Source organism: Aethina tumida, chromosome 1 (genome assembly GCF_024364675.1).
Source record: "Aethina tumida isolate Nest 87 chromosome 1, icAetTumi1.1, whole genome shotgun sequence".
NCBI lineage: Eukaryota > Metazoa > Arthropoda > Insecta > Coleoptera > Nitidulidae > Aethina > Aethina tumida.
Genome location: NC_065435.1, coordinates 72,741,903 through 72,766,671, shown reverse-complemented (window position 1 = coordinate 72,766,671; position 24,769 = coordinate 72,741,903). Strand labels below are relative to the sequence as shown.

Sequence of the window (24,769 nt, the reverse complement as noted above, 5' to 3'; positions counted from 1 at the left end):
TCATTCAGTCTTCTCCGGCTCAGCAAGAGGAATATATCTTCGGCAACTGTTCTCCAATAGTTAAATGTGATTGGTAGTGAGAGTATATCATAAAATATTGTGAGTATGCATAATTATTTTTTTATTACTGCTTTAATGTTTATTACTTTTTTAATTTTAAACCATGATAAGTAAATAATTCTTAATTTTTATCTTGTTATTGTTTCCGTTATATTATTTGAAATAACTTTATTATATATAATTTTCAACTAAATAAATTTTAGAAAAGTTGTTGATGTTAATTACTTTAGGTACATCTAATTAAAATATTTTCAATAATTGATTCAATTACATAGAATACCCACATGATTACAATTGAATTGAAATCCTAATAAAATAGTCATTACTTCGGATTTAAAATGGGATGCGGGATTAAATAATATTAATTAAAATTTCTTTAAAAAATATATATTTTTTTAATTTATTTTTGTAACAAATTATCCAACTAGATTTATAAAGTGTAAAAATACCACACGCGGCTGGTGCCATAATAATTTTGTGTTTATTTACTAGGATTTGTTAGTTTGTAATAATAAGACTACAACTAATATCATATGGGTGCTAATAAAAACAATATTCATGAGTGTATTCTGTAAATTCTTTAAACTCTGACTACGAAAGGATACTAGTAATTTTTATTATGTAATATATAATTTAATAACATTATACCAATGAAGAGTGCTTAAGCACAACAGTGCGACTTGTCTAAAAAAGTTTCCAAAGTCCATTTCTGACCCTCCGACAATAAAAACCGAATTTCCAGGAAGATAACTCCATAATTTAATGGTACAAGACCTTGCTCGTGTTAAATGATAAGGGGTCACTTGAGATACAAAATTTATCAATCGTAATTCAATTTCTTGTCACTATTGGCAAAAATATTTATTTCGTCATTGCTCAAGACGCTGTTGTTTGTTGCAGGCTTAATCCACCATAAACATGCTACCATGTGCAGTATTTTTTGTTGTTATTTTCGCCAGCATCGTGGGTACACAGGGTGTCCCCAGACCAGTTGTCACGTAAGTACTGAAACCTTTGAAAAACTAACCCTTTTACGGTTCATTGTTCTGTTTTTATCTAAAGATAAATAATTTTATTTATAAACAAGTGGTTCAAGAAATCAAATAATACGGTCTAGTGAGAAATGTAACACAACGAGTAATAATATTAAATTACCGCATCTTTAAATGCTATCTTTTGCTGACACAAATAGATAACAGGAACGAACGTGCAAGATTTACTATTTGCAATGCAGAATTTTATTGCGTCCATAAATATGATATTTATTAGAGAAATTTCCGAACATGTGTTTGCTCTATTTACTGGGAAAATCTATCAATAGCACCAAAGACCAAATCAGCGCTGACGGCAACTGTCAACTGCGCTAGATCAACAAAAACCCGTGACAGATTCCCGGTTTATTGTCCCATAAATCCATTTCACCGAACAATGTTAGTAATTCGGTGCACATGGTGCCGAGAAGCTTAAAAGATCATTTAAGGAAAAACGCATTCCATGCGACAAACGCACATAATGCCCGCACGCCCGGTTTTGTCCACATGGGTATAAATAAACATCAGTTCGTTTACCCCCCCGGCTAGATGCGCATCTTATTAAGCCCGTCTCTTGCTTTCCTTTGATCTTTTACACGAATCGAGCAAAATGCGCCATCGTGAACTTCTCCGTGGCGCCAAAGTCAATCAAACGCAAACAACGGGAAAATTTTAATGCGATAACTGCAACCTCGAGTCGCTGCAAATTTATTACTTTCAACTACGATGTATGCCATATTTCTTTCCTATTTTTATACTATTATGTTTAACTCAAAACAAAAATGATCAATTTAAAATCATTCACCTTAAACAGTTGCTTTAACAACTGTTTTATGGCCAAGATTATAACGATAATAAAATAATATAAATATAATATGCACGGGAAAGTGTAATTTATGGCTGCAACAATGTTAATAATTATTTCCTCGCAAGAAGATCCAGTAAAATCTTACATAAAATGCGCAGTATCATTGGTAGCAAAACATTCTTCTCCGGTGGCAAAAGATTGCAGGAATTGAAAAACCTGCTCGGTCGCCACTTTCATAACAGATTCCCCATGCGTTATTGCAACAGCTAATGGCCCAAACAAACAACACATGCACAAAGACCAACTTGTTCGACTGGCGATGCCGTTTGTTATTTTAAGACGTGCATACGATCCTATAAAAACAACTTTACTTCAACTCTGTTTATCGTAGATACTGTCCTCGTTCGATTTCCGACACCAAAAAATGGAAATATGTAGTTGTAACATTTTACAGACCTCAATAACTTATCTAATTAATACACACTGCTCTCCTATAATTAGTTGAAGTATTCGAAAATATGTGCACTAATTAAAATCCATCAAACACGATTTAGGATCTGTTTCTATTCTTGGACCACCCTGTGTTATGTTATGTATTCTATAAAGAGAATCGATTACTGTTTACCACTGACCATCAGGCCTTCTGTGAAACGAACCTAATGGATTTACTACCAAATGCTTTTCAAAGAATTCTTCTCGCACTCGAAGGATTTAATGTGATTTATTAATATGGTTCTTTGAACAGATTTATCACGTCCTTAAGAGCTGTAACCTAGTCTGGAAATACATTTGCTATGAGATACGAGATTAATTAATACTATGCATTAACTGTTTTAAGACTTGTTTACTCTACAAAAAATGTTTCTTACAGAAATGAAGATATTAGAGATGCCATTTTACAGATGGTCAAAGTCGTCAAACTTACCGAAGATAAATTAGAAAGACACGAATACAGAGAAAGGGTCTTAGGGGACAACATAAAGAAAGGTTGAGTGTTTTGTTGTTTATATATTGAAACCATGTCACATAAATCAAATTCTTTTAGGATTAATGATCATTGAAAAAAGAATAAAAGTCTTAGATCCCTTAAAAGGCTCATTCCAAAGGTTAGACGAAAGATTGGCAGCGGTTGAATCATTTTTATTGCAAAAGGATGAGAGAGAAAAAGCTCAAATACAAAAAATTGTAGATTTTGTAGAAGATTTTAACACAAACTTTCCAACAATGTTGGATAAACTTAGAGACGATATTATTGATAAGGTGAAGTAAATCGTAACTATTAAGTAAAATTTGACTGATGTGTGTTTATAGTTGGACAGTAATGAACCACCAGCACAAATAACAGAACCGACAGTTTCCAAAAAAGAGTTTCAAAAACTGGAAAAAGACCTCTTGGAGAAAGTCGACAAAGTCGCCAAATCAATCGGCGGAATCGAGAAGGACTTGAGCACAATTCGCGACGATAACAAAAAATTCCACGACGTCAACACCAAGTCTACCGAAAATTTGGACAAAGTTAAACGACAATTGGACAACAGCGAAGAGTTGTTGCATAAATTCGATAACAAATTGTCAGAGTACAACAAAATTCCACTTGCATCACCTACTGTTTGTCCCAAAATTGACGAAAAATGGCAAAATAACGTCACAGATGGTAAAATTTTCCTACTGTCTAATTTTTTTTTAACAAAAAATATTTTAGGTATAAGCATCCAAAAGCAGCAACTGAACAAATTGGCCGAAGAATTGCAACAAATTGGAAAAGGCCTCTCTGTTCTGCCTCAAAAGAACGACTTACAAACACACGGAGACATGACGTTGGAAAGACTGGAGGATTTGAAACAATTAGCCTTGAGACCGTCGGAAATTCCGAAAAACCTATCGGAAACATTAGCTGAGATTCGTAAGGATATTCAAAAGAACCACGATGACTTAAACACCACACTAACGAATGTTTGGGATGTGTCCAGCGGTTTAGCCAGCGGAATTCCTGTCAGCTACGATCAAATTAGGTGTGTTTGTTTCTCTTAGGTCATTTTTTATCAAGTCTTGGATGGAATTGTAATTACAGGAATGATATTCAATCGTTGAACCGTTTGGAGAAGGTAATGATGCAAACTGCGGATAATGTTCTGGATACAAAACGTAAAGTTGAATACGGAATCCTCAAAACGATCACTGATTTAGGTGGTAAAATGAAGGACAACTCTAAGGATGTCATAAATGCAGTAAATGAAAGGTAAATTTTCCTTTAACTGCATCATATATGCTACATAATTATTTTTTTATAGATTTGATGGATTTGAGACATCAATTTTGGATGAAGATTCAGGAGCTCTGTCTAATTTGACCGGAACAATGCGCGACGAGATAGCTGAAGTCTGGAGACAAATTGGCATCATGCACCAACAAATGACCGCAAGTACAGATACCCTCAATAAATTACAAGATCAGACTGACTTGTATGTGAACGGCTCCATGAACGTTATGGATAAAATGACGGGAAAAGTGAGAAACAAACTCCAAATTATTTAAAAATATTTATTATTTTTTACATTTTTGTTAGGTTGGGTCAATAAAGAAAAGAATGGAGGAAGTCGACGAGAATCTGAATTACTTGATGGGTAGATTGTCTTTAGTCACACACGAGTTTGATCAAATTAGAACCGGACTCGGAAAAGCTTTGGATCAAATTCGAGGAAGTTTCAAAGCGGTCCAGGACAAAGTGAAAGATGCTGGTCCAGGACCGCACAACATAACCAGCAATGAGGTACAATTAAATTGATTTCTTACGTATTTATGTTAGTGAGCTAATTCTTAAGATTAAATATAACCTAAGCAAGTTTATTACTTAGTATAATAGTTAATTGATCTTTTTATATTTACTTAAATAAATTTTTATTTATATGCATTGTTTTATTACTAGACTTAAAATCAGAAATTAATTTTTGGAGCAAGATGGTTTAGTTGTAAATTTCATTATGGTGGACATTCTTTTAGCAAAATTTTTCGCATCTGAACGTTCCAAATTACCCTCTTCTCCCATATTAATACAATACTGAGGTGGAGCAGTTGGTGCTATTTCAAACACTATATCGTCTTTTGCTTCTTTGTAATCCTGCTGTATTATTTCCAAAGCTGAAAGAATCACCAATAAAATACATTTTTAGCTCCATAACTACATTTCGGTTTACCTCTCTGCAAATCTAAAGCGTCCATTTCTTGATTCTGAATCAGACGTAATCGCTGTTGAAACTTTTGCGCCAGTTTCTTCCGCCGATAATCAGCCTCAATCTGTTGTTTGGTGCGTGGCACCCGAATTTTCACACAACAACAAATTAACACCACTGCAACGTACAGATTAATTTCCCCCCGAATTACGCAAATTAAAATTACTTACCTAAAATGGTGAAACCGGAAAAACAAAAAAACATAACGTGCCAATTCCTGAATCCGTAACCATCGAATGCGGCCCGTTCGATCCAAATCTCATTCTCGTCGTTCGGATTAGCGTAAAATGTGGCCATTGTTTCATAGCACTGATGTGAACTGAATTAGTACGGATATTCTCGAGGGTGGTTTGCGGCCGCACCCTGGAAAACACTCCTGTGCACAGCAATTTAACACATGCTCTTAATAAAATCATCGCGTTATTATTCGTCAAGGATTTTTCGAGTCCGATCGATATATTTCCATTAAGAGAAGACACTTTTATTATACCAGGGGTAAATGTATAATGTAAATATGTATTTAATACAATATAAATAATTCTACAGTTCTTCTAAAAATTCAGTTTTCTCATTTGGGACATTCTGAAAAAGTAATTTTATAATAAATAGCTGTAATATGTTTGCTATTTGAGTCTATTGAGTATGTATGTAATGAAACACAAGACTGAATATTATTATTTATTTCATTTATGCCAAATTATGCGCCTAATATATATAATGCGAGATCGACTGCAACGCAGCCAACCCTACAGATTTTAAAATCTTTCATACCCTCAATTGGTACTCAGTACGTACATCGGATCAGTTTTTTCCAATTTACCCACAGATTTTGTTCACATTTATTTTCACAAGAAAACGAAAACGGAACAACTTATACGTCAGTATGAAAATATATCTTCCATACATTTTAAATGTTTTTTTTTTGTATTTTTCAAATATAGAACAAATTTTCAATATACATATCTGATATGCATGTACAGTTATTATTTTCCCTTAAAAACTACGTTTATTATATACATCATAGGAATTTTGCACAAATATATAATTTATTGTGAATACGAATCTTTAATCTGTGAGCAAAGAAAAAAAACTAATCAAAAGAAAAAAACAAGTAGTATTTACAATTTTTTGCATAGTGGCAGTGTACTATCCAAACACTTGTCTTGTATCGAGCTCTTCATTTTTAATGTAGACAAAAAAGGCAAAAATACAGCTAGATGGTTTTAATAGGCATTTGCTATTTATTCAATTCATTACCACCATTCATCGCCACTCGCTCAATTTTTTATCAGTTACAATTTAATAGTTATACCATTAAAGGACGGATGGGTACAAAAATTAATCAAAATCTAAAAATCTCAGTAAATTTCTTTTCTACGCGAATGATTTTCATTTCACAGATTCTTTGCATTGATTTGTAAGTAAATGTTTAAGTCAGGTTCAGTTTAAAAGCCGTATTTTTGCCAAAAAGTGAAAATTCTGTTAACAATAAACACGAAACGTGCACCCATTGGAAAAATAACACCCACATTTTCAAGGTACTTACTCAAAGTATACAATAAGATAAAATATTCACAAGCCTTTTCTTGTACTAAATCATTTAATAAACAATGAGCAGAGAACAGTTTTTTCATCGAGTAGACATCGTTTCAATAAAGATTTAGGAATGTGAGTCTTAATAAAAGTCGAATACTTTTGGTCCCAAATCTATGAACTTTAATTGACTCTATTTTAAGATTACGCCAATAAAAGCATTTTTATCGTGAAAACACTGATGACAAAAGTCTTGCAGCATTATTTTAAAATTGCTTACATTTAGTTTGCTATAATTGAAGATTGATTGCGTTGTTGCCAATTAATAGCAAAACAAGTCTTATATTCTTGATTGAATTGAGATTTAAAGTGAAAAACTGTTCTCTTGAAAACAATACTGGGATGATTATTTTTCCAAATTATCGACACGCTCGGAATAACTTACGCATCTAAAATCTATAACTCATTCTTAATTTGCTAATATCAAACAATATTCCATAATTTTTATTTTGTTCAATAATATGCTCTGTGATCTCTATGATATAATCTAATAGTGAATTGGATATTAAAATTGTGGGATTTAATAGGAAAGAATAAATATAAAAATATACTATATACATAAAAATATATTGCAAAAAATAAACCAACAAAAAACAAACAACAAAAATCTGTCTGAATTGGAATTGTTAAAACCGTAAACTTTCTGCAGAAATTACAAAACCAAAAACAATTTTATAGAGAATAATCATTGACAGGTCACACAAACAATTTAGAAGAAGCATTTCCTCTAAACAGTTTCAAGACCTCTTAAAAAGAACCCAAAACATAATGTTAAACACATTTTTGGTGTCCATTAAACGGAATGCATTTCGCAATGAAAATAATCGTAAATACATCAAATATAAACACTCAATACCGTGTAAATAACAACGTGCCAACATTCAAAGTGAATATAACCAATCGTAAAAACATATCCTCCTGATTAACCTACATTTAAATTCAACCGTTTAGAAAATAATGGCTGTTTCAATTTAATACAATTGTTGTGTGTCAGGAAAGATATCAAAAGTTGGACTTGTTTCTGTAATTATGTATTTGATACAATAAAATAGAAACTGTTTTTATCGTATAGAAGGTTCACAGGTCACAAATTTGTTCTTGCCTGATACACTTAACAGAAACAGAAAACTAAAAATAATCGGCGGAATGTTTTGCTTAGGGCGTACAAAATGAATCGTACCCTGTAATATCAAAAATGTGAGACAATCGAAATTGAAAAGCACAAAAGGAACGGAACAGGTGAAAAAAACCAAATAGAATGGGATGCGGGGTGTGTAATGGTCGTTGTACTCATTCGAATCGTCAAAGAAACAAATATATCTGCGGGATGGGCCGGTGAAATTTTAATTGTTTAAATTTTTTTCTTATATGGGATAAACCGGGATAGTCTACTTTTTGGATATTGCTAGAACGGAAGGAAGACGAACATCATAATCAGTCCCCGTTAACAACACACATCTATTTACAACCCGTAATGTTATTTTTTCTATTTACACAAGTTCAAGCACAGCGAATATTAAGTCGGACGGCTGATAGAAAACAATTATTGTCAGATATCTGTAGGATTTTTCTTGGTGGCGAACGGAAAAAGTCAATGGAATTGTATTCGCAAGGATGGTGTAACAGATATAGTGCTAACAATAAAACGGTGGCGTTGGACGTTACCGTTATGTTGTAAATTCACTGAAGTCTCCAAAATCAGCACTAATATTAATAATGATGAACACATATCTAGCTACCATCAACGCGTAAAAAATCTACATCCGATCCGATCTAATATTCGGTCTTGACATATCAACAAATTGGTTTCACCAAAAAACCAAAAAATTAAAGATTGAAGGATTCATGAATATCGTTTTCTTAATCTCCTTATATACGAACACACTTTGGAATTGTGAACAATATTACTAAATCTGTCCAATATGGTAATAACACCTTTGTTTTGCCGATTTTTATTTTAATTTTTTTCGAAATGCTCAGCACCTATAATTTTTTTTGGAACGGTGTTGATTTCCCTTTAAGCTAGTAGTTAAGTCGATCGTTCTGCCATTTGAATTTAAGGCTCCATTGATGTAAACTCACCATCTGAACAAATAATGCCCAACTTCTAATGTTGTCTGATAATTACTAGTTGGGAGGCTTATGTCAATTTTATGTCTTTCATGCTGCCATCAGATTGTTGACTGCGTTGGAAATGTTAGTTAGATGGTGGGTTTAGTGTAAGCGTAACCAAAGTAAGAAACATACGTGTTCCTTTTTTTGTAAGGCGCACAGCAGGAGAAACCAACACAGTCCCTAACAAAATTGTCTCTAGTCCCTACGAAATACCCAAAAACCGTGAACTAAAACATAATAACGCAAACCTCAATTACGTTTAATATACAATGTACAAGTATGTACATATTGTCGTAAGTATATTTTTTTATATTTTTCAAGTCTGTGCGTAACACTAGCATATATATTCCGGACTCTGTAGATTCCTGTTTGTATTTTCATTGAGTGGGGATAGCGCGGAGCAGCAGTAGTCGTCCCGTGTTATGTCGGTCGCTAGGCAAAAAAAGGTGGACGTCGATACGCTATCCGTTTGTCGCCGCGGTAGTACAGTACAGTTTTGAATGCGAATTACATTTGTTTGCGGGGTGTGTGCGGGGTTTTGTTGGGGCAAGGTTTAGACTCGGACCGTCGTCGTCCCGCCAGCACTGGTCAGTGCTTGGACAACGAGTGGCCCGAGTGCTTTCCCTAACTGCTCGTACTTGCCATGGGACTGACGGGCGAAAGGGGCGTGCAGGTGGCGTCGCGCAGACATCCGTTCAGCGTGATCAGCAGCTTCCGGGATCCGGCAAGGTCGCGGTGCTCGCACAGCCACACGCCCTGCCACTTGCCCAGGTTCAGTTTGCCCTCGGTTATCGGTATGGAGAGCGACGAGCCGAGGAAGCAGGCCTTCACGTGGGCGGGCTGCGAACATAAAACAGGCACACTTTAGTCATCAAACGAATTTTGGTGGGTTTCAGGACCGGCGATAAACGGACTACGACTAATCTAGTCTGGTTTGTGAATCCGGTCCGTCAAATCAATAAGACACTTGCAATTTATTTAAAAACATTTTTCTTTAAAGGATTCATCATTTTCTTATATAATTTCTCTAGCAGCACAATATAAAATATATCATTAAGTGACGAACTATTTAATGAATTGGATATTAAAATATTGGGTCATTTAAGTTCACACAAATGATGTTTCTCAAAGAACTAAATGAAAAATTGTTTTGTATTAAACAAACCTGGTAATTTTAATTAAATCAATACAAAAACATAAATTTCACAATTATCTATGAGTAAAAATTTGTTCATTTTTGCGTTGGTTTGTGGAATTTTTTAATTAACTGTATAATAAAAACTCTTTTTATACAATTGTTATCTTTAGAAAATAAAAGTGACCAATACACTTCTTAATTGAAATAATATTGAATTACATGTCCAAATATTGTCAATAAAATTTTAAAATGAGTAATTTCTTTTGAATATTTTCACAGTTAATAGAATTATTGATTAATATAATTTACTATACTATCAATGAAATAGAATCTTTTCTTATTGAATAAACATTGTCATTTTAATTAAAAAAGAAAATACAAAATATAAGTAAAATAATCATATACTATTAAAAATTTAACATTTTTTATCACTTGATAATGATATTTGATAATCATTTTCCTAAAAAAACTACTGTTATTTGGTATTTCTCCATTTAAGTAATTCAATTTTTCTAATACAATTACTTTATTAAAACAATAGAAAACTGAAATAATTTGCTCATGTATCATTAAGTGAAGTAATATTTCATAAATTTACATTAGATGGTTACCTATTATGTTAAAAAGATAATAAAATGTGTCTATGTCTCTTTAATATTTTCACACAATTTAAAGAAATATAAAATTTATCAAAGAATTAAAATAAAGGATAGTTTTAAAAAACTATTGAACAAACAGTGAAATTTTAATTAATAATGAAACTCTTCTTAAAAAAATACTGATATTATGTATTTTCATATAAATAAATAATTTTTTTATGCAATTGCATTATCAATTTAATATAAAACTAGTATAATACATTTATCATTAAATGAAGAAACATTTAATGAATTTACATTGGATGTCCGATGTGTGGAATAATAAAAAAATGTGTTCATATTCCTTTAATCTTTACATACAGAATTGTCTATTCCTCTTTAAAATTTTCACATAGTTAATAGAATTCTAAGTAATATAATTTATCAAAGAATTAAATAAAAGAGTTTTAAAAACTTTATTCTTGAACAAACATTGAAATTTTAATTAAAAATTAAACACAAAGATACTATATTATTATTAACATTAAATAAATATATGATCTTTCTTTTCTTAAAAATAAAAGAGACATTATGTATTTTCATTTAAATAATAGTTTTTTATGTAGCTGGTTTATCAATAAAATATAAAACTGGAAAATAGGCTTATCATTAAGTAAAAATTAAATGTTCAAACACTGTGTGGAAAAATAATAAAATGTGTTGATGTACATACCGAATTATTGATTAATATATTTTTCTATATTAATTTCATATTTAATATATTTTTCAAAAAATTAAATAAAAATTTCGTAAAAAAAAATAAATTATTGAATAGGCCTTGAAATTTTAATGAAAACAAAGTACATACAGCAAATAAATTTAACAATTATCAACTAGTAAACATTTATTTACTTTAGATTTAAATATAATATTTAATGTTTGATTTATGTAAAAAACTGTGTCCGTTTTTATAGTTTTTTACAATTTATCAATACCATATAAAATTGGATTAATATACTTGAGTGTAGTGGTTAATTTAATTAATTAGTTGTTCAAATATTTTGTTGAATATTTTTACTTAGTTAATATATTATGTATTAATATTTTTTACACTATATGCCCTTTAATTTCACATAAATACAAGAATGTGTATCATAATATTGTAAAAGAATTAAAAACGCAAATATATTTTAAAATTTTTCATACTATTGAACATATCATATTATAATCAAAAAAGAAAACATAAAAATACAAATATTTAATGTGCGTTAGAATATCATTGAAATCGGAGTATTATAAGAAAACCAGATTTTGCAGTATAGATACTTAATATCAAAATATTTTGCTTATTTATAGATAACACCAATAAGAGATAACCTCAAATATTACAATGACCCCAATATTAATATCTGCAAGTATTTTATTGATTTAACATCTGGAAATACCATTTTTAGATACTAATTAAGTCCACATTAACTTTTCTATTAAAAAATAAAACAAATTTAAAATTCATAATACTAATTAAATATTTTTAATGTTGCTCGCAAACCATTTACTTGAATTTACTGACAATCTGAATTGTAAACCAAATCCAAAAAAACAACAGAAGCAGTGTAAAATTTCTAATAAAATTAACAGGACCAAAAAATACTACGATCATCTAAAAGTGTTTTTAAGTGGTTAAATACTACACTATTGTCCTCATATTTAGGTTGCATTAAAACTAAAACACTAAACTATGTTTGAATAACTGACATGTTTCAATTTTAGTATGCTTGCATCAGTCTTACATAATTTTTATTCATCCAGGGCACAAGTAGAAAATAGAAAATCTTAGTCTTAGAATTTGAGTTGGATTTGTAATGAGTTATGTATTTTTTTGGTATTTACTTGTTGATTAGAGTTGTGGTTTGGAAGTAAAACAATTTGTTTGATGTTGAATAATTACCATGTCATCCGGGCCTTCACAGGAATGTCTATAAGGTAATCCTTCTGGTACTATCTTATTTAACATCATTTCCATGTCATCCCGAACGTCTGGGTCCCAACTTTCGTTTAAAGCCAAACTGGCACTAGTGTGAAGAACTAAAACAGGCAAGTTAGAATGAAAATTGACGTTCAGCGAATGGAGGAAATGTATTAAAAACAAATCTCTGCAGTAATGGCACACATACTTTGTACATGACATAATCCCATCGCGAACTGTGACAATTCTGGGATCTGTCTGAGGATCTCCTCCGTAACTAAGTGAACACCCCTGTGTTGCGGTCTCAGATTTATCTTCTTCTGAAACCACGCGGAATTACTTTGAATAATTCTCGCGGAAGAAGCCATGTTTGACTTGCTATCACTGTCGGTCGCCAGTTTGAACGTTTATTAGTTAACATTCACAAACAAACGAAACAATCGAACGCCACGACACTTTTAAATCTCACTAAATTCATTATTATCATGAGCAAATCATTGGGAATTTTATTTATACAGTTCGAGGAGAAAATAAAAAGGTTACAGGATACTTGCCGCAGTCACCAGCGATTCGTTTTCGACACCTCGGCCGATTTCGCCCGGGCGCGGACCGTTACGCGCCAAATTTAAATACGCCCCGATATACTAAGCCGTCGCGACGTGCCACGATTAATGGAGGACGCGCTGAATAAATTATTAAAATCCAATAGTAATTTTACCTGGAAAACCACACGAACTTCATTTCAATTATTAAGTGATTCTAGTTTCACCCTGCGTGACACGATTATCGGGGAAAATTGCAATACAAATCAAATATCATTTTAACTGGCCGACTCGGACGTTTATCTAATTTTTCACATCAATTTTAATTTTCTATCAAATCTTCTTCTAAATTTTAAAATATACGTTTAAACTTAAAAATTGAATTTTAAATTTTCATTGTTGTGCACAATTTTTTATGGACTTAAAACAAGTTATTATTGTATTAATAGTAGTTGGTAGTTACTAGACGTTACATAAATTATTTTATTTATTATGATTTATTAATTTTAATTTAAGCAAAATTAATAATGTTAAAATGAATATAACACGTCAGATACGTACAATGTATTATATGAAATATTTTTAAGTAATTGTGTCTATAATAATAACAAATTTAATTGTGACGTAGTTTACTTTAAATTATATTATTATTTTTAAGCAGTTTCCATATTATTTTTTCAATTTTTTTAATATACTTTGTGTATATTATATTATTTAGAATAATTCTCAAAATAAGTCTTAATAATATATTAAATAACAGAGATTATTGTATTATACATAATCAATTCACAAATCTTTAAAATTAATGTGTGTATAGAATTGGTAGTATTAATACCCCAGATTACCAATTAGTTAATATTATAAATTTTACTATTGCTTCAAGAAAGCTATAAACTATATTCATAGTTTCTATGATCATTTTCATACTAGGCAACCCAATGTACTATCAATTCATTCAAATTCCAAAAAATGTATATATAAAAAATATTCACCATATGTTGCATACATGTATAATTATGAATTACACACAAATATAATTTTTTGATAAAACAGTTTATAACGAACAGGAAAAATATATATATTTTTTTACAATTTATCTAGTTATCTCATAATTGTACTAAAGCTTAATATGTTATATATCAAAAATTATTTGTGAAAAAGATTGTTTCTTAATGTCTCTTCCATTTTAAATAATTTTAATCAAATTTATCTTTCGAATCAATAAATTTAAATTTCCCAGATTAATATGACGTCACAGATACGATGTTGCCAAATTTAAAAAAAATAATACTATTTAGTTAGTATTTAAACAATACTAAATCTTTTAAATGTACTAATCTTGTGTTATATTTCCAAAGCATAAAAAATTTAATATAAAAATATATATAAGTAATATAATTTTAAGGCATTGTTTATTTTAATTGTGTCATAATGGACAAATAATTAAAATTTAATGACCTAATTGGAAACCAGGATAATATTTTATTACAAATAGTACACATATTGACTTTTAATAATGTCAGTTAAAATTTGCTAGTTTTCGCACACAGAATGATAAAGATTTGACAACGGTGCCCAGGGGGCTGTCTGTCAAAATTATATATTTAGAGGGATTTCCACGCTTGAATTGCCGTTTAAACCGCCAAGAAATTCGGCCAAACATTCCAGTAACATAAACAAGGTACTTTTTCGTTAAGGATTTTAATCATTATTGGCAATAAGTTTAACTTAACAACGAGTCAACTCGTATCTAACAAGAGCAGTGTGTGATTTCAGAATGTCAGGAATCGCATCAGCCAGATTAGCGCAAGAACGGAAAGCGTGGAGGAAGGAACATCCATTTGTAAGTATCCACATTAAAACACAGGTACAATATCTGATGTATGCATGTGATGGTTTTGTTTAGGGCTTTGTCGCTCGTCCTGTGAAAAACGCCGACGGTTCCTTGAATCTAATGAACTGGGAATGTTCAATTCCCGGCAAGAAAGGCACAGCTTGGGAAGGTGGCCATTACAAACTTCGCATGATCTTTAAGGAAGACTATCCAAGCAGCCCACCGAAATGCAAATTTGAACCACCACTGTTTCATCCCAATGTGTATCCATCGGGCACTGTGTGCTTGTCACTGTTAGATGAGGAGAAAGACTGGAGGCCAGCGATCACTATCAAGCAAATTTTACTTGGTATTCAAGATTTGTTGAATGAGCCTAATGTTAAAGACCCTGCACAAGCTGAAGCATACACTATTTATTGGTAAGTTGGTAAATATTTACTTTAGTAAATTAATAGGTTAATTTACCATATTATTGTAATCAAATTAATCGTAGCTTAGCAACAGAAGAGTTTATAGTAACAAACCTTCAGAACTACCAACTAACTACTACACCACCAAACTTTTCCACTAATATTTCACATATATATATATATATATATATATTTGATATATGTTGAATACAAATAATTAATTGAATATTAAATCTTTCAGTCAAAATCGTCTGGAATACGAAAAAAGAGTAAGGGCACAGGCAAGAGCAATGAGTCAACCTGATGTCTAATTGAGACAGAAATTCTGATTCCAAGTGAGGTAATCTATCAGCCCCATTTATAACCAAGTATTTGAATAAGATTATTTCCTAAATCTGCGTAAGAAATTGTCAATGTCCAATTTAAAAAAGATTTAGGTAGTTTGTGAACTTTTTAGAATAATTGTGTTTAACTGAAGTATTTATATTTCTAACATTTCATAGTTTATGGTATTTCTCATGTTTTATACAATAAATATTTTGAAAAAGGGTTTTACTTTTTTATTTATTTTAAGTTTATATAAGTATACTTCTGTAATAGACATTTGTAATATTTGGAAGGATTTAATAAAGCAACTTCATTATTGATGTATATTTTTATTTATTATTTTTAAAAGTTATAAAGTAGAAACATATTTTAGAGCTCAATTGGAAAAAAGTGTTGTTAACAATTGGGCAATTGTAAGTTCATGTAAAATCAGACATCTAGATTTTTATATTTAAAATGCAAACATATTCTATTTATCGTTAGTCTAGATATAGACGGTGAAATTGTTTTTGGATAAGTTATTAGATTTTTAGTTTTCTTTTTTAGATTTTTAGTTGTAAGTTATTCTAAACGATTTGTCTAAGTAAAATCAAATGTTTAATTGAATTTAGACAAAATTAGATGAATTATATATTTATTATTCTTTCTTCCAAGTCATTTTTGTAATATTAATATATGTAATATTAACATAATCTAACGTCACTTAATTTGGCTAATTTTAATTTTAGGGCTGTAGGAGTACAATATTTTCGGCACTTTTTTGTAAGTGCTTTATGTTTTTACTTGAGTGCTTCTCAACATCAGTTAATATGTTAAAATTTACAAAATAGTAATACCTTACTAGTTACTTATAAAATCTGTGATGGCTTCTGAGCAAGATCAACAAAACCATAAATAAAACATCAAAATAGTTGTATAAGTTTTATTAAATTAAAAATACATGTTAACATTGTTAACATTTAGAGTTGGCTCATCAATATGTACACTTAAAAATATGTTGAGCACAATTATTTAAATAAATTTTAAAATACTACATTATTAATTCTTCATAAAATGAAACGAGATGATTAATGCAAAATCGATAGAACAGTATAAATAGTCTTAATGGTCTAAGAGTTAGTCCGAGAAATCTAAAACTGTTAAGGCACATAATTCGGAATTACTTCCTGTAATTTCTGACTTCAATTACAACCGGATTGCTACCAGAACTGCTGTATCTTCTTTCAGTTTCGTAAAACTTAATCGGTTCATTGCCTCCGCGATAATGACTTTTCGTCACCGATCTAGTCTCCTTGGATTCAATTGTTTCCATTGATCGTCCGTCCTTCGATGGAATTGTCTTCTTACTGACGCTTGTGGTCGTGTTAGTTACGCTGGGTCTATTCGGGTCGTCGTTTCTGGTAGTGGTGTGATAAGTCTCGGAAAAATCAGTACTGGAATTGCTTCCCCTTCGAATCACCGAATGTTGCGGAGAGGAGAACACTTGTGTGTCCCTTAGTCTTGTTGGAGGTTCGTAAATGTCTCCATTATAATTCCTTGAGGACGTGGTGGTCGTTATGGTTTTATAAGTCTGGGGCTTCCATGAGTCTGTTTCAGTTTCGTGGAGGGTCTTGAACAGTTCTGGCGCACGGTCCTTTAATGTGGACATAAACACTCTTTTGTTGTCAGCAGTTTCACTGGTGCCATTTCTAGTCGTAGAGAAACGGCTAGTGTAAACTTCCTCACTCACATCCGGGCTTCTATTAAGACTTGAAATTAATCCAGGACTTTTGAGGCCGATGGGTTTCTCGTCCAGACGGTGCACTTGCGGATTGCTGGTATACATGTTCCTGGAGTTTAAGTCCTCAGCGTGTACGTTTAAGCTCTTGCTGCGCGATAAGTTTGACTTGTAGGTCCTTGCAGGTTTGGCCGGTCCGTCGTTAACAATTCTGGGCGTCGAGACAGTGTTGATGATGGACACGTTAATGGTACTGTTGCTTCTATTACTTTTCTCCAATCTAGTAGGCACTTCGTGTTTGGAAGACAAATGTCGGGGCAGTGTCTGCGAGTTTCTCTCTTCGATCGAAGCGTTCACCAGGCGTCCAGTGGACTTACTGAATCTGCCGAGAGTGCTCTGCGACCTGTAACATTGAATCAGTATGATATTATACTTATATGGGCGGTCGATGTGTATATTTATGGAGCCCACGGTTTTGTTAGTGGCATTTACCATAAAAAATAATTAGTTTAGAGAGCCTTGGGCATGCGTCACACGATTGTAACGACCGTGGGCCGTTTGTAAGCGACACTGCGGCACGAGAAGGCGAAAACAAAAATTTCCAATAGGGTGTCAATCAAAATGTTGATGGGATATGTATCAATAATTAAATGTATTCTTTAAAAACTGGTAAATGTACAATGTCATATCGTGAAGAATCAGATTTAAATGGATATAGCCGATTTTGACTGTTGTTGTAAACGTGGTGGGACTAATATGGTCACACATAATTTACTATAAAAACTTGTGTTACTATAATTTATGTGAATTTTGGTTATAAATATTAACGTGTTATCCTACACCAAATATTAATGACTCATGAATGTGATATCATTGATTTTAAGAATTAAATTACTACACGACATAACAATTGTTTGAAAATGAGTTGTTTTATTATTGTTTTGGAGGATTTAATGAAGTTTGAATAACCCCAATATTTTCGATAATTAAATATAACATTTATGTATTATTGATTAGTAAAAATATAATTGTGCTCAGTAATATACAGTGTATATTTAATCGATAAAAAAAGTAATTAAAGTGAAAGTCTCTACTAACTTTTCAAAACTTTGTTACAAGTATAACAGAAAAAATTACCTACTATTTGTTTTTTATGTTTTTAAATTTAGTCCAAAAGGTATTCAAGCGTTGTTAAATTAATATTAATCTTTTAATTATTTAGATCGTTATTGTGACATGTTTGTACAGTGCAGAATCATAACGAATATATTTACCTGTGTACTTTATTATGTAATAACGCACTCCTACAATTAGAAACAATTAATTCCAATAAAATACTAATATTGGGAATATTAATTTTATTGTAAGCATCAATATAATACAAAATAAACATTTTAGTATAAATAATCAAGTGACAACAACATAATAATAAATATTTATGACCATCCACAAGTTTATTAGAATTTGCCCTTGAATATATAAATCGAGCAATTATCGGCAAATTTTAATAATACAGGTGAAAATTCTTAAAGCCGTCAGTGTTAAAAGACAGAAAATATTAATCGGCAAAGGTTTTTGAAATTTATACATAAACTAGATGAAATGATTAGACTAGTGATTAATTGAGGTCGACGCAAATAATGAAGTGATATGAAAACAGTACAATTTGTTTACAGATTTGTTACAATTTCGAAAACATTTGTCTCAATTCCTAACAAAACGTTACGAATTAATTAGCATCGACTTTTACCATATTAGACTAACAATTAGTGAAATGACATATTCACCTTGCTATTTACACGACCTCACTTAACATTGATCACTACTAAATATAGTCAGTACTACTCTACGAAGGTCGCAGCAACAATTCTACATACGAAAATTGTCTCGCGTACATACACATTGCAGTCTTCCTATACGATGACCTCTTGTTTCTAAGACTTGTTACCATTCTTGTTGTTCAAGAACTCAACCATTTTTTCAACAGGATTACAAGGCAACCTGCCATAAAACAGTATCTCACAAAGTGGTTTATTTAAGAGATATTTCCGGGTCCTCAAAATGGAATCCATAAAAAGTAGAACTCTAATTATGGTAATGAATATATTCATAATCTATAATCAGTCGTCATCCATTTGGTTGCATTTCAAACCTAAACACTGCACTGATGTTTCAACAATAGTTCATTGAAATTCCTCATACCAATGTTACTGAAAATTAGTAAGTATAGCCACCAGTTTCAAGATAATACAAAATCGAATGCATAATTAATGAATAAAGCGAATTTGAAGTGTGAGCAGAACGGTAACAAGTCAGGTAACACATAAATTATATCTGATTGGAATGTTTAATGCAGTCACGAGGATAAAATGCATGTACGCGGACATGGAAAAATATGGAAGCTTTTCATATGTGACGTTCTGTAGTTTACAGTCAATGTTTCCCTTTAGAATAAAACAGAAACGCGAAACTATTGTCAGTTGGTAAATTTACATAAATCAGATTATTGTAATGTGTTCATATAAAAAATATATTTTTAGGTGCGGTTCTTGAATATATATGATTAGTAATTGTCTGTTTTTAATTATACAGTGCTCAAGCTATTGAAATAATTATGAAGAATACTAAATTTTAATATTCAATATAATATTTTAGGTTTTATAATTAAATTAATGTTTCTTAAGATCGGAACATTCATACTATTAATATGATTATCAGCTTTTTCGTTCTCTATTGTATATTAATATATACATACACCGATATTTTGCTGAATATTAGTCAATATTTTTATTCTAATAAATTAATTTTATAAGACTAGAATCTCTCAAACTTGTCATTTATATGTAAAAGTATTTAAGTAATTTCATATTAAGTATATATGAAAAATAAGTATATAAAATTATATTATAAAATTATGTGATTTTTAAGTATCAAAAACCACAAAATCACTATTGAATAGTTGTTATATTTTTGTCAAATAGTTGTTTTAAACAAAATAACCATGAACATTGTATTTATTTACTAATTACACAGCTATATATTATGTAACAATATTAATTTACACAATTAGTTGTGATATAAAAATGAAATTAGATCCTTTATATTATTTCCAACAACTAAAATTTAATGTTAATTTAATGTTAATCAGTTTAACGACAATAAAGATTAACTAACTAATTATTAAGGAAAAATATAAATATTATTTCAACATGTCAATAGCTAATATTTTTAATTTTACATCAATAATTTGCAATTATAAGTTAAAAAGGGAATACTAACAAACGCAAAATCTGTGTAATGTTATGTTATGCTACATCATAAAACAGAACTATTCCTCCCTCATTTTTAATCGTAATGGCATTTTGAAAACCTTCCTCCCTAGTTAAATTATCACCAAGGAAAAATCCACAAGTACAAAATTCAGTAGACTTTTAGTTATCATAAATTATTCTTTTAAGATAACTACAAATACATCTCCTTAATACGTCTACGAAGTTAGTTCCTTACCTTCGATCTTCCTCTCTCGGCTTCCTGGAACTTCTGGCCGGTTTCACGCCTTCGTACTTGTTTTCACGGCCGTAAATACTGCCACCGAAAGGATCTTCTCCCAAATAGTACCGCTGGACCGGCTGTCGTTCCATCGTGTGCCCAATGTTGCTATCTATGACATGACCCTGTTGGTACGAGGGGCTCGGAGAACGTTTCGCCCTTTGCTTAGCCTTGCGTTCAGCGCTCGCAGAACGGATTTTGCCCACCAGTTTTCTTATGGATTGACCTGGAACAAACGACAACACATTTTGAAAGTGGGGAATTATATTTATTTTATTCTTCTAATCTTGTTGAGCACACAACTGCATATACATATGCATATTTTAGTTTAAAATGCGTTTGGAATGATAGAAAGCATGAAAGTAGTTCCTGATAAAAAATCTATTTAGAACCAATTAATCTCAAGACATTCATTAAAGTACACGATTATGTGAATCCGCCTAATAATACTAACCTATTTGATGCTAGTTTCACTTGTACCTACTAAAAACACAACACTATTCTAAAAATTTATTAAAAAACCACAAACGGAAAACGAAAAATTAAAATTTCTTAATAGAATTTCACAAATATCCAGCACCGCCAACGGAATTTTTCTGCGCACTTCCACAATACAACAACGATTTGTCTACTGGCTTTGGGTCGGGATTAGCCCGCGGCCACACGTTAATGAAACCAATGAACAAGGATCGCAATGAATTTATCCGATGACGTGATCATCCGAGCACAGGTTGTCGGTGTGTGTGGAAGGCAGGGCACGGATAACACGCTAGAAAGTATCATAACGAACGACTCTGAAATAACTTATTAGTATTGTTGTGGAATGCGTGAAACTTGTTTAAATGTTTACAAGTTGGCCCCAGGCTTGCGAATTGTTGGAGATTTTTACATTGCTTGCATATATTATATTGTGTGTGTGCAGAATGTTGCTTGTGTATTTTTTTACATACATTTTATGTGTGTGTCTTTGTAGATAAGATTGACAGTTTAAGTACAACATATCGAAAACCTACTTAGTACAATTTTCTATTTCTGTAAAAAATGCTCTGTAAATTAACAGAAATTGTTGTAGTAATTTCCTGCAATTTCATTGATGTGATTGAAGACAATTTTGGTACCACATTGAACAAATTTAAGGAAAATAGTCAATTAAGGTATTTTTGCAAGATGGAATTTTAACAAAAAGCTTTATTATTTTAACATCTGGTTGAGATTATTTTTAACGGAACAGCTGTTTAAAAATCATTCCAATATACATTTTAACACCTGGTTGAGCATTTGCCATTGTTCTTAATTTATACAATTCTCTTTATTGTTCCGTTTAACAAAAACAAATAAAAATAATGGAACTTACCGATAATATTTCCGCTCTTAGCTTTTGGAGGATCTGCTGCAAACCTAGTTTTTTGCATCGGTTTCTTTTCACTGGGCATTGGAGGTGGACTTGGTGGCGAATAATCCGGTGGAGGTTCTTCAATTCTTTCCCGACTATCATCTCTTCTACTCCTATATCCGCTGTCATATCTGTAAAATGTTAAATAATATCAAAAGTGCTTAAGGACTCAAAAGGTGATTTACCTCGTCCGCTCTTCAACAACCCTTTGTCTTTGTCTGTCATTGGTTCGTTTCCTCTGTGGAGGCGTCGGCGTCACCACGTCTCTTTTGGGCGAGCGCCTGATTCCGCGTCCGTAATCCGGGGTTGGTGAATGCGCCCTATAGTCCGGAACAGGCGAATGGCGCGGGAGATAGTCCGGCACAGGGGATTGTTGATGATGGCGGTAATCGGGAGCGGGTGAAAACCTGCGGTGGTTGTCGATAACAGGTGACGGTGATCGATGATATGGCAACGGGGATCGACGCTCTTTAGCATAATGTTCTTGGTGATGGCGTTCCTGACGTTCCGACCACTCGGATATTCCTGAAAATATGATGATTGGATTTAAAACTAAATTCGAAATTTGTGATGTATCACAATGTCACAGGCGATTTGGAACTTGGGTCATAAGACTTGTATTCGTTATCGATATTCTTCCTTTTGCTGAATCGTTAATGCTTGTATTAAGAGCCACGAGAAGCTGTGTGATGCGTGTGGTGAAAGAAAAGTGAACATTACCTTTATAGTATCCCGATTGGTGGTTGCGATCACGTTCAGGCTCAACAGGACTATAAACCCTTTGGGAATTGTTATTCATATTACTAGTATATGTTTTTTGAGGGGCGGGCTCAGGTCTGGGGCTGGGCTGGGACTTAATAGTGACATTGAAAAATGAGGTTTTTGGAGCGGCCTGCTCCTCATCGTCGACAAGTGAATTACTCGACGAACGAGACTCACTGCCGAAATGGTGTTCCAACCACTTCGACGTCTCTACTTTGCGGGTTTCTTCTTCTTGGTCGAAATCTAGGGGGCGCCTTGTTAGTGCATCTTTTCTATCTAGGGGTGAACCACCGTTCTCTAGACCTAGAAATAGTCATGGGTTGGATGCTGTTACTATCATTTGTTCCGATAATAATGAATCAAGCGCAAATTTTGACCAATATACAACTATCGTTAAATTGGACAATGCAGTGAACTGTAGAACAAATTTAAAACATGTAGTTAACGTCAATTGCATGGTCCAATTTATTTGTAATTTTGTGAAAAAATATGATGGAAGGACCATCGTGTAAAGCAAACCAAGCACTTAATCAAAGCATTACTTATTAGCAGAAGGAAGAATGAGGACCAACCCTTAAAAGTTATCCCAAATCTACTAGATAGTACAAAAGGGGAAATAAAGAATTCAGTTTACATTTCAAACCCACCTTTGATAAACAAAATCAATTTGTGGAAAATTTGTAGTCATAAAAAATTAGTTAAGCCTGGGTCTTTTTTGAAGCGATTCCAAAATTAGCCGGTTCTTCAAGTTCGTATTAAACGTTTCAGTGAGTTGTTCATTGGCATAATAATTTTGACTGCTGCTTAGTACTTTGAATTCTTTTAGCGTCTTCTTATAAAACTTTTGTTGAATATCAGGATGTTCACCGAATATTTTATGCATATTGTCTGAGGTTACTCTGTACACCTCGGATATTTCGAGAGCGACTATACTGAACATGTATTTATTGCCGGTACTAAAGAAATAAGAGATCAATCCGACCTGCTCACCATCTTCTAAATGTCTCATTTCCACTCCATTTTTGTTCAGTACCATAAGAGTACCAAATGATATAAAATAAATATTATCCACACTATCACCAACTCGAACAATGATGTCATTTGGCATATAAATTTCCTGTTCGAAATACGCCATCATATCACCAGCAACTTGTGTTGAAATATGTCTGAAAGCATCGGTTTTCTCCAATAGAACTCTACAACTGAACAAGTGGAGTTCGTTCCTCATATGATAGGGCATTCTATTAATGATTTGTGCTTCATCAAAATAAAATCCTTGAAATTTGTACTCATAATATCTCATCACTCTTTCTCTAAGCGCCTTTGGTAATTTATTCGATCGCATGAATTTGTATAGTTGGTTTCGGATTTCTTCATATTTAGTTTGCGATAAATTTATTATTCCAAATATTACCAAAAGTTTCGACCACATAAATAGTGTGAACAATCTCCCACACAGCAGTATCACACATAGTGCTAATTCTTCTGTCCAATGTGTTTCTTTAATTATATGAATAATGTAGGTTCCAAAGAAATGCGTAGCAGCAGCTTTCATACATGCATAATAAATTAGTCCTTTAGAGTCCGTATTGTACTGATATCTAATAAATGCTTTACCTGGATTTTTACCGAAAATAAAGGCAGTTGTTGTTGGAATAACATATAAAGTACAAGCAAAAAAATGTAATAAAATGGTAATTGCCATTAAAAGTTTGG

At 32.0% G+C, this 24,769-nt stretch overlaps 5 protein-coding genes across 11 annotated transcripts in view; 2 read left to right on the top strand and 3 right to left on the bottom strand.

The window, feature by feature from the left end:
• The first annotated feature begins 24 nt into the window (after nucleotides 1-24).
• Nucleotides 25-4,806, top strand: LOC109609304 (uncharacterized). The gene is made up of 9 exons (XM_020025952.2): nucleotides 25-99; nucleotides 961-1,058; nucleotides 2,771-2,886; nucleotides 2,945-3,159; nucleotides 3,211-3,553; nucleotides 3,602-3,911; nucleotides 3,971-4,138; nucleotides 4,191-4,407; nucleotides 4,466-4,806. The coding sequence occupies exons 2-9, from the start codon at nucleotides 979-981 to the stop codon at nucleotides 4,682-4,684; spliced, it is 1,668 nt and encodes a 555-aa protein (XP_019881511.1). The 5' UTR covers nucleotides 25-99; nucleotides 961-978; the 3' UTR covers nucleotides 4,685-4,806.
• LOC109609254 (transmembrane inner ear expressed protein) lies at nucleotides 4,791-5,692 on the bottom strand. Its single transcript, XM_020025891.2, has 3 exons — nucleotides 5,300-5,692; nucleotides 5,094-5,246; nucleotides 4,791-5,037 (listed from the first exon to the last, which is right to left on the bottom strand). The coding sequence occupies exons 1-3, from the start codon at nucleotides 5,424-5,426 to the stop codon at nucleotides 4,841-4,843; spliced, it is 477 nt and encodes a 158-aa protein (XP_019881450.1). The 5' UTR covers nucleotides 5,427-5,692; the 3' UTR covers nucleotides 4,791-4,840.
• Nucleotides 5,693-7,270: 1,578 nt separating this feature from the next.
• On the bottom strand, nucleotides 7,271-13,092 carry LOC109609305 (UPF0047 protein YjbQ). The gene is made up of 3 exons (XM_020025953.2): nucleotides 12,728-13,092; nucleotides 12,502-12,638; nucleotides 7,271-9,677 (listed from the first exon to the last, which is right to left on the bottom strand). The coding sequence occupies exons 1-3, from the start codon at nucleotides 12,885-12,887 to the stop codon at nucleotides 9,462-9,464; spliced, it is 513 nt and encodes a 170-aa protein (XP_019881512.1). The 5' UTR covers nucleotides 12,888-13,092; the 3' UTR covers nucleotides 7,271-9,461.
• Nucleotides 13,093-14,593: 1,501 nt separating this feature from the next.
• Nucleotides 14,594-15,855, top strand: LOC109609267 (SUMO-conjugating enzyme UBC9-B). 2 transcript variants are annotated; one of them, XM_020025909.2, is made up of 4 exons: nucleotides 14,594-14,742; nucleotides 14,838-14,904; nucleotides 14,968-15,314; nucleotides 15,547-15,855. In XM_020025909.2, exons 2-4 carry the CDS (start codon nucleotides 14,839-14,841, stop codon nucleotides 15,614-15,616), a joined length of 483 nt encoding a protein of 160 aa, XP_019881468.1. In that variant the 5' UTR covers nucleotides 14,594-14,742; nucleotide 14,838; the 3' UTR covers nucleotides 15,617-15,855. The 2 variants fall into 2 exon arrangements, with proteins under 2 accessions (XP_019881468.1, XP_019881466.1); XM_020025907.2 differs by having other exon boundaries at nucleotides 14,608-14,742; nucleotides 14,825-14,904.
• Nucleotides 15,856-16,539: 684 nt separating this feature from the next.
• LOC109609306 (serine/arginine repetitive matrix protein 2) overlaps nucleotides 16,540-24,769 on the bottom strand; it is a 59,835-nt gene continuing 51,605 nt past the window's right edge. For 3 of the 6 annotated variants that reach the window (XM_049961176.1, XM_049961173.1, XM_049961174.1), the window contains 6 exons: nucleotides 23,012-23,356; nucleotides 22,477-22,816; nucleotides 22,253-22,422; nucleotides 20,857-21,124; nucleotides 18,624-18,653; nucleotides 16,540-17,752 (listed from right to left, as the gene is read on the bottom strand). In XM_049961176.1, the coding sequence (XP_049817133.1) occupies nucleotides 16,792-17,752; nucleotides 18,624-18,653; nucleotides 20,857-21,124; nucleotides 22,253-22,422; nucleotides 22,477-22,816; nucleotides 23,012-23,356 (2,114 nt within the window). In that variant the 3' untranslated portion in view covers nucleotides 16,540-16,791. The remainder of the gene's footprint in view (nucleotides 17,753-18,623; nucleotides 18,654-20,856; nucleotides 21,125-22,252; nucleotides 22,423-22,476; nucleotides 22,817-23,011; nucleotides 23,357-24,769) is intronic. The other 3 variants (XM_020025954.2, XM_020025955.2, XM_049961177.1) reach the window with 2 other exon arrangements.

Excerpts from the sequence above, each read along its gene's own strand:
- LOC109609267 (XM_020025909.2), top strand. The coding sequence starts at position 14,839 with ATGTCAGGAATCGCATCAGCCAGATTAGCGCAAGAACGGAAAGCGTGG. Across the intron at positions 14,905-14,967 it reads GGAGGAAGGAACATCCATTT|GGCTTTGTCGCTCGTCCTGT; the intron begins GTAAGTATCCAC and ends GGTTTTGTTTAG. Across the intron at positions 15,315-15,546 it reads GAAGCATACACTATTTATTG|TCAAAATCGTCTGGAATACG; the intron begins GTAAGTTGGTAA and ends TAAATCTTTCAG.
- LOC109609305 (XM_020025953.2), bottom strand. The coding sequence starts at position 12,887 with ATGGCTTCTTCCGCGAGAATTATTCAAAGTAATTCCGCGTGGTTTCAG. Across the intron at positions 12,639-12,727 it reads GGGATTATGTCATGTACAAA|TTCTTCACACTAGTGCCAGT; the intron begins GTATGTGTGCCA and ends TGCCTGTTTTAG. Across the intron at positions 9,678-12,501 it reads GTGAAGGCCCGGATGACATG|CCCGCCCACGTGAAGGCCTG; the intron begins GTAATTATTCAA and ends TTATGTTCGCAG.
- LOC109609254 (XM_020025891.2), bottom strand. The coding sequence starts at position 5,426 with ATGGCCACATTTTACGCTAATCCGAACGACGAGAATGAGATTTGGATC. Across the intron at positions 5,247-5,299 it reads TTCCGGTTTCACCATTTTAG|TGGTGTTAATTTGTTGTTGT; the intron begins GTAAGTAATTTT and ends TGTACGTTGCAG. Across the intron at positions 5,038-5,093 it reads CGCTTTAGATTTGCAGAGAG|CTTTGGAAATAATACAGCAG; the intron begins GTAAACCGAAAT and ends TGATTCTTTCAG.
- LOC109609304 (XM_020025952.2), top strand. The coding sequence starts at position 979 with ATGCTACCATGTGCAGTATTTTTTGTTGTTATTTTCGCCAGCATCGTG. Across the intron at positions 2,887-2,944 it reads AGGGGACAACATAAAGAAAG|GATTAATGATCATTGAAAAA; the intron begins GTTGAGTGTTTT and ends AAATTCTTTTAG. Across the intron at positions 4,408-4,465 it reads TGGATAAAATGACGGGAAAA|GTTGGGTCAATAAAGAAAAG; the intron begins GTGAGAAACAAA and ends CATTTTTGTTAG.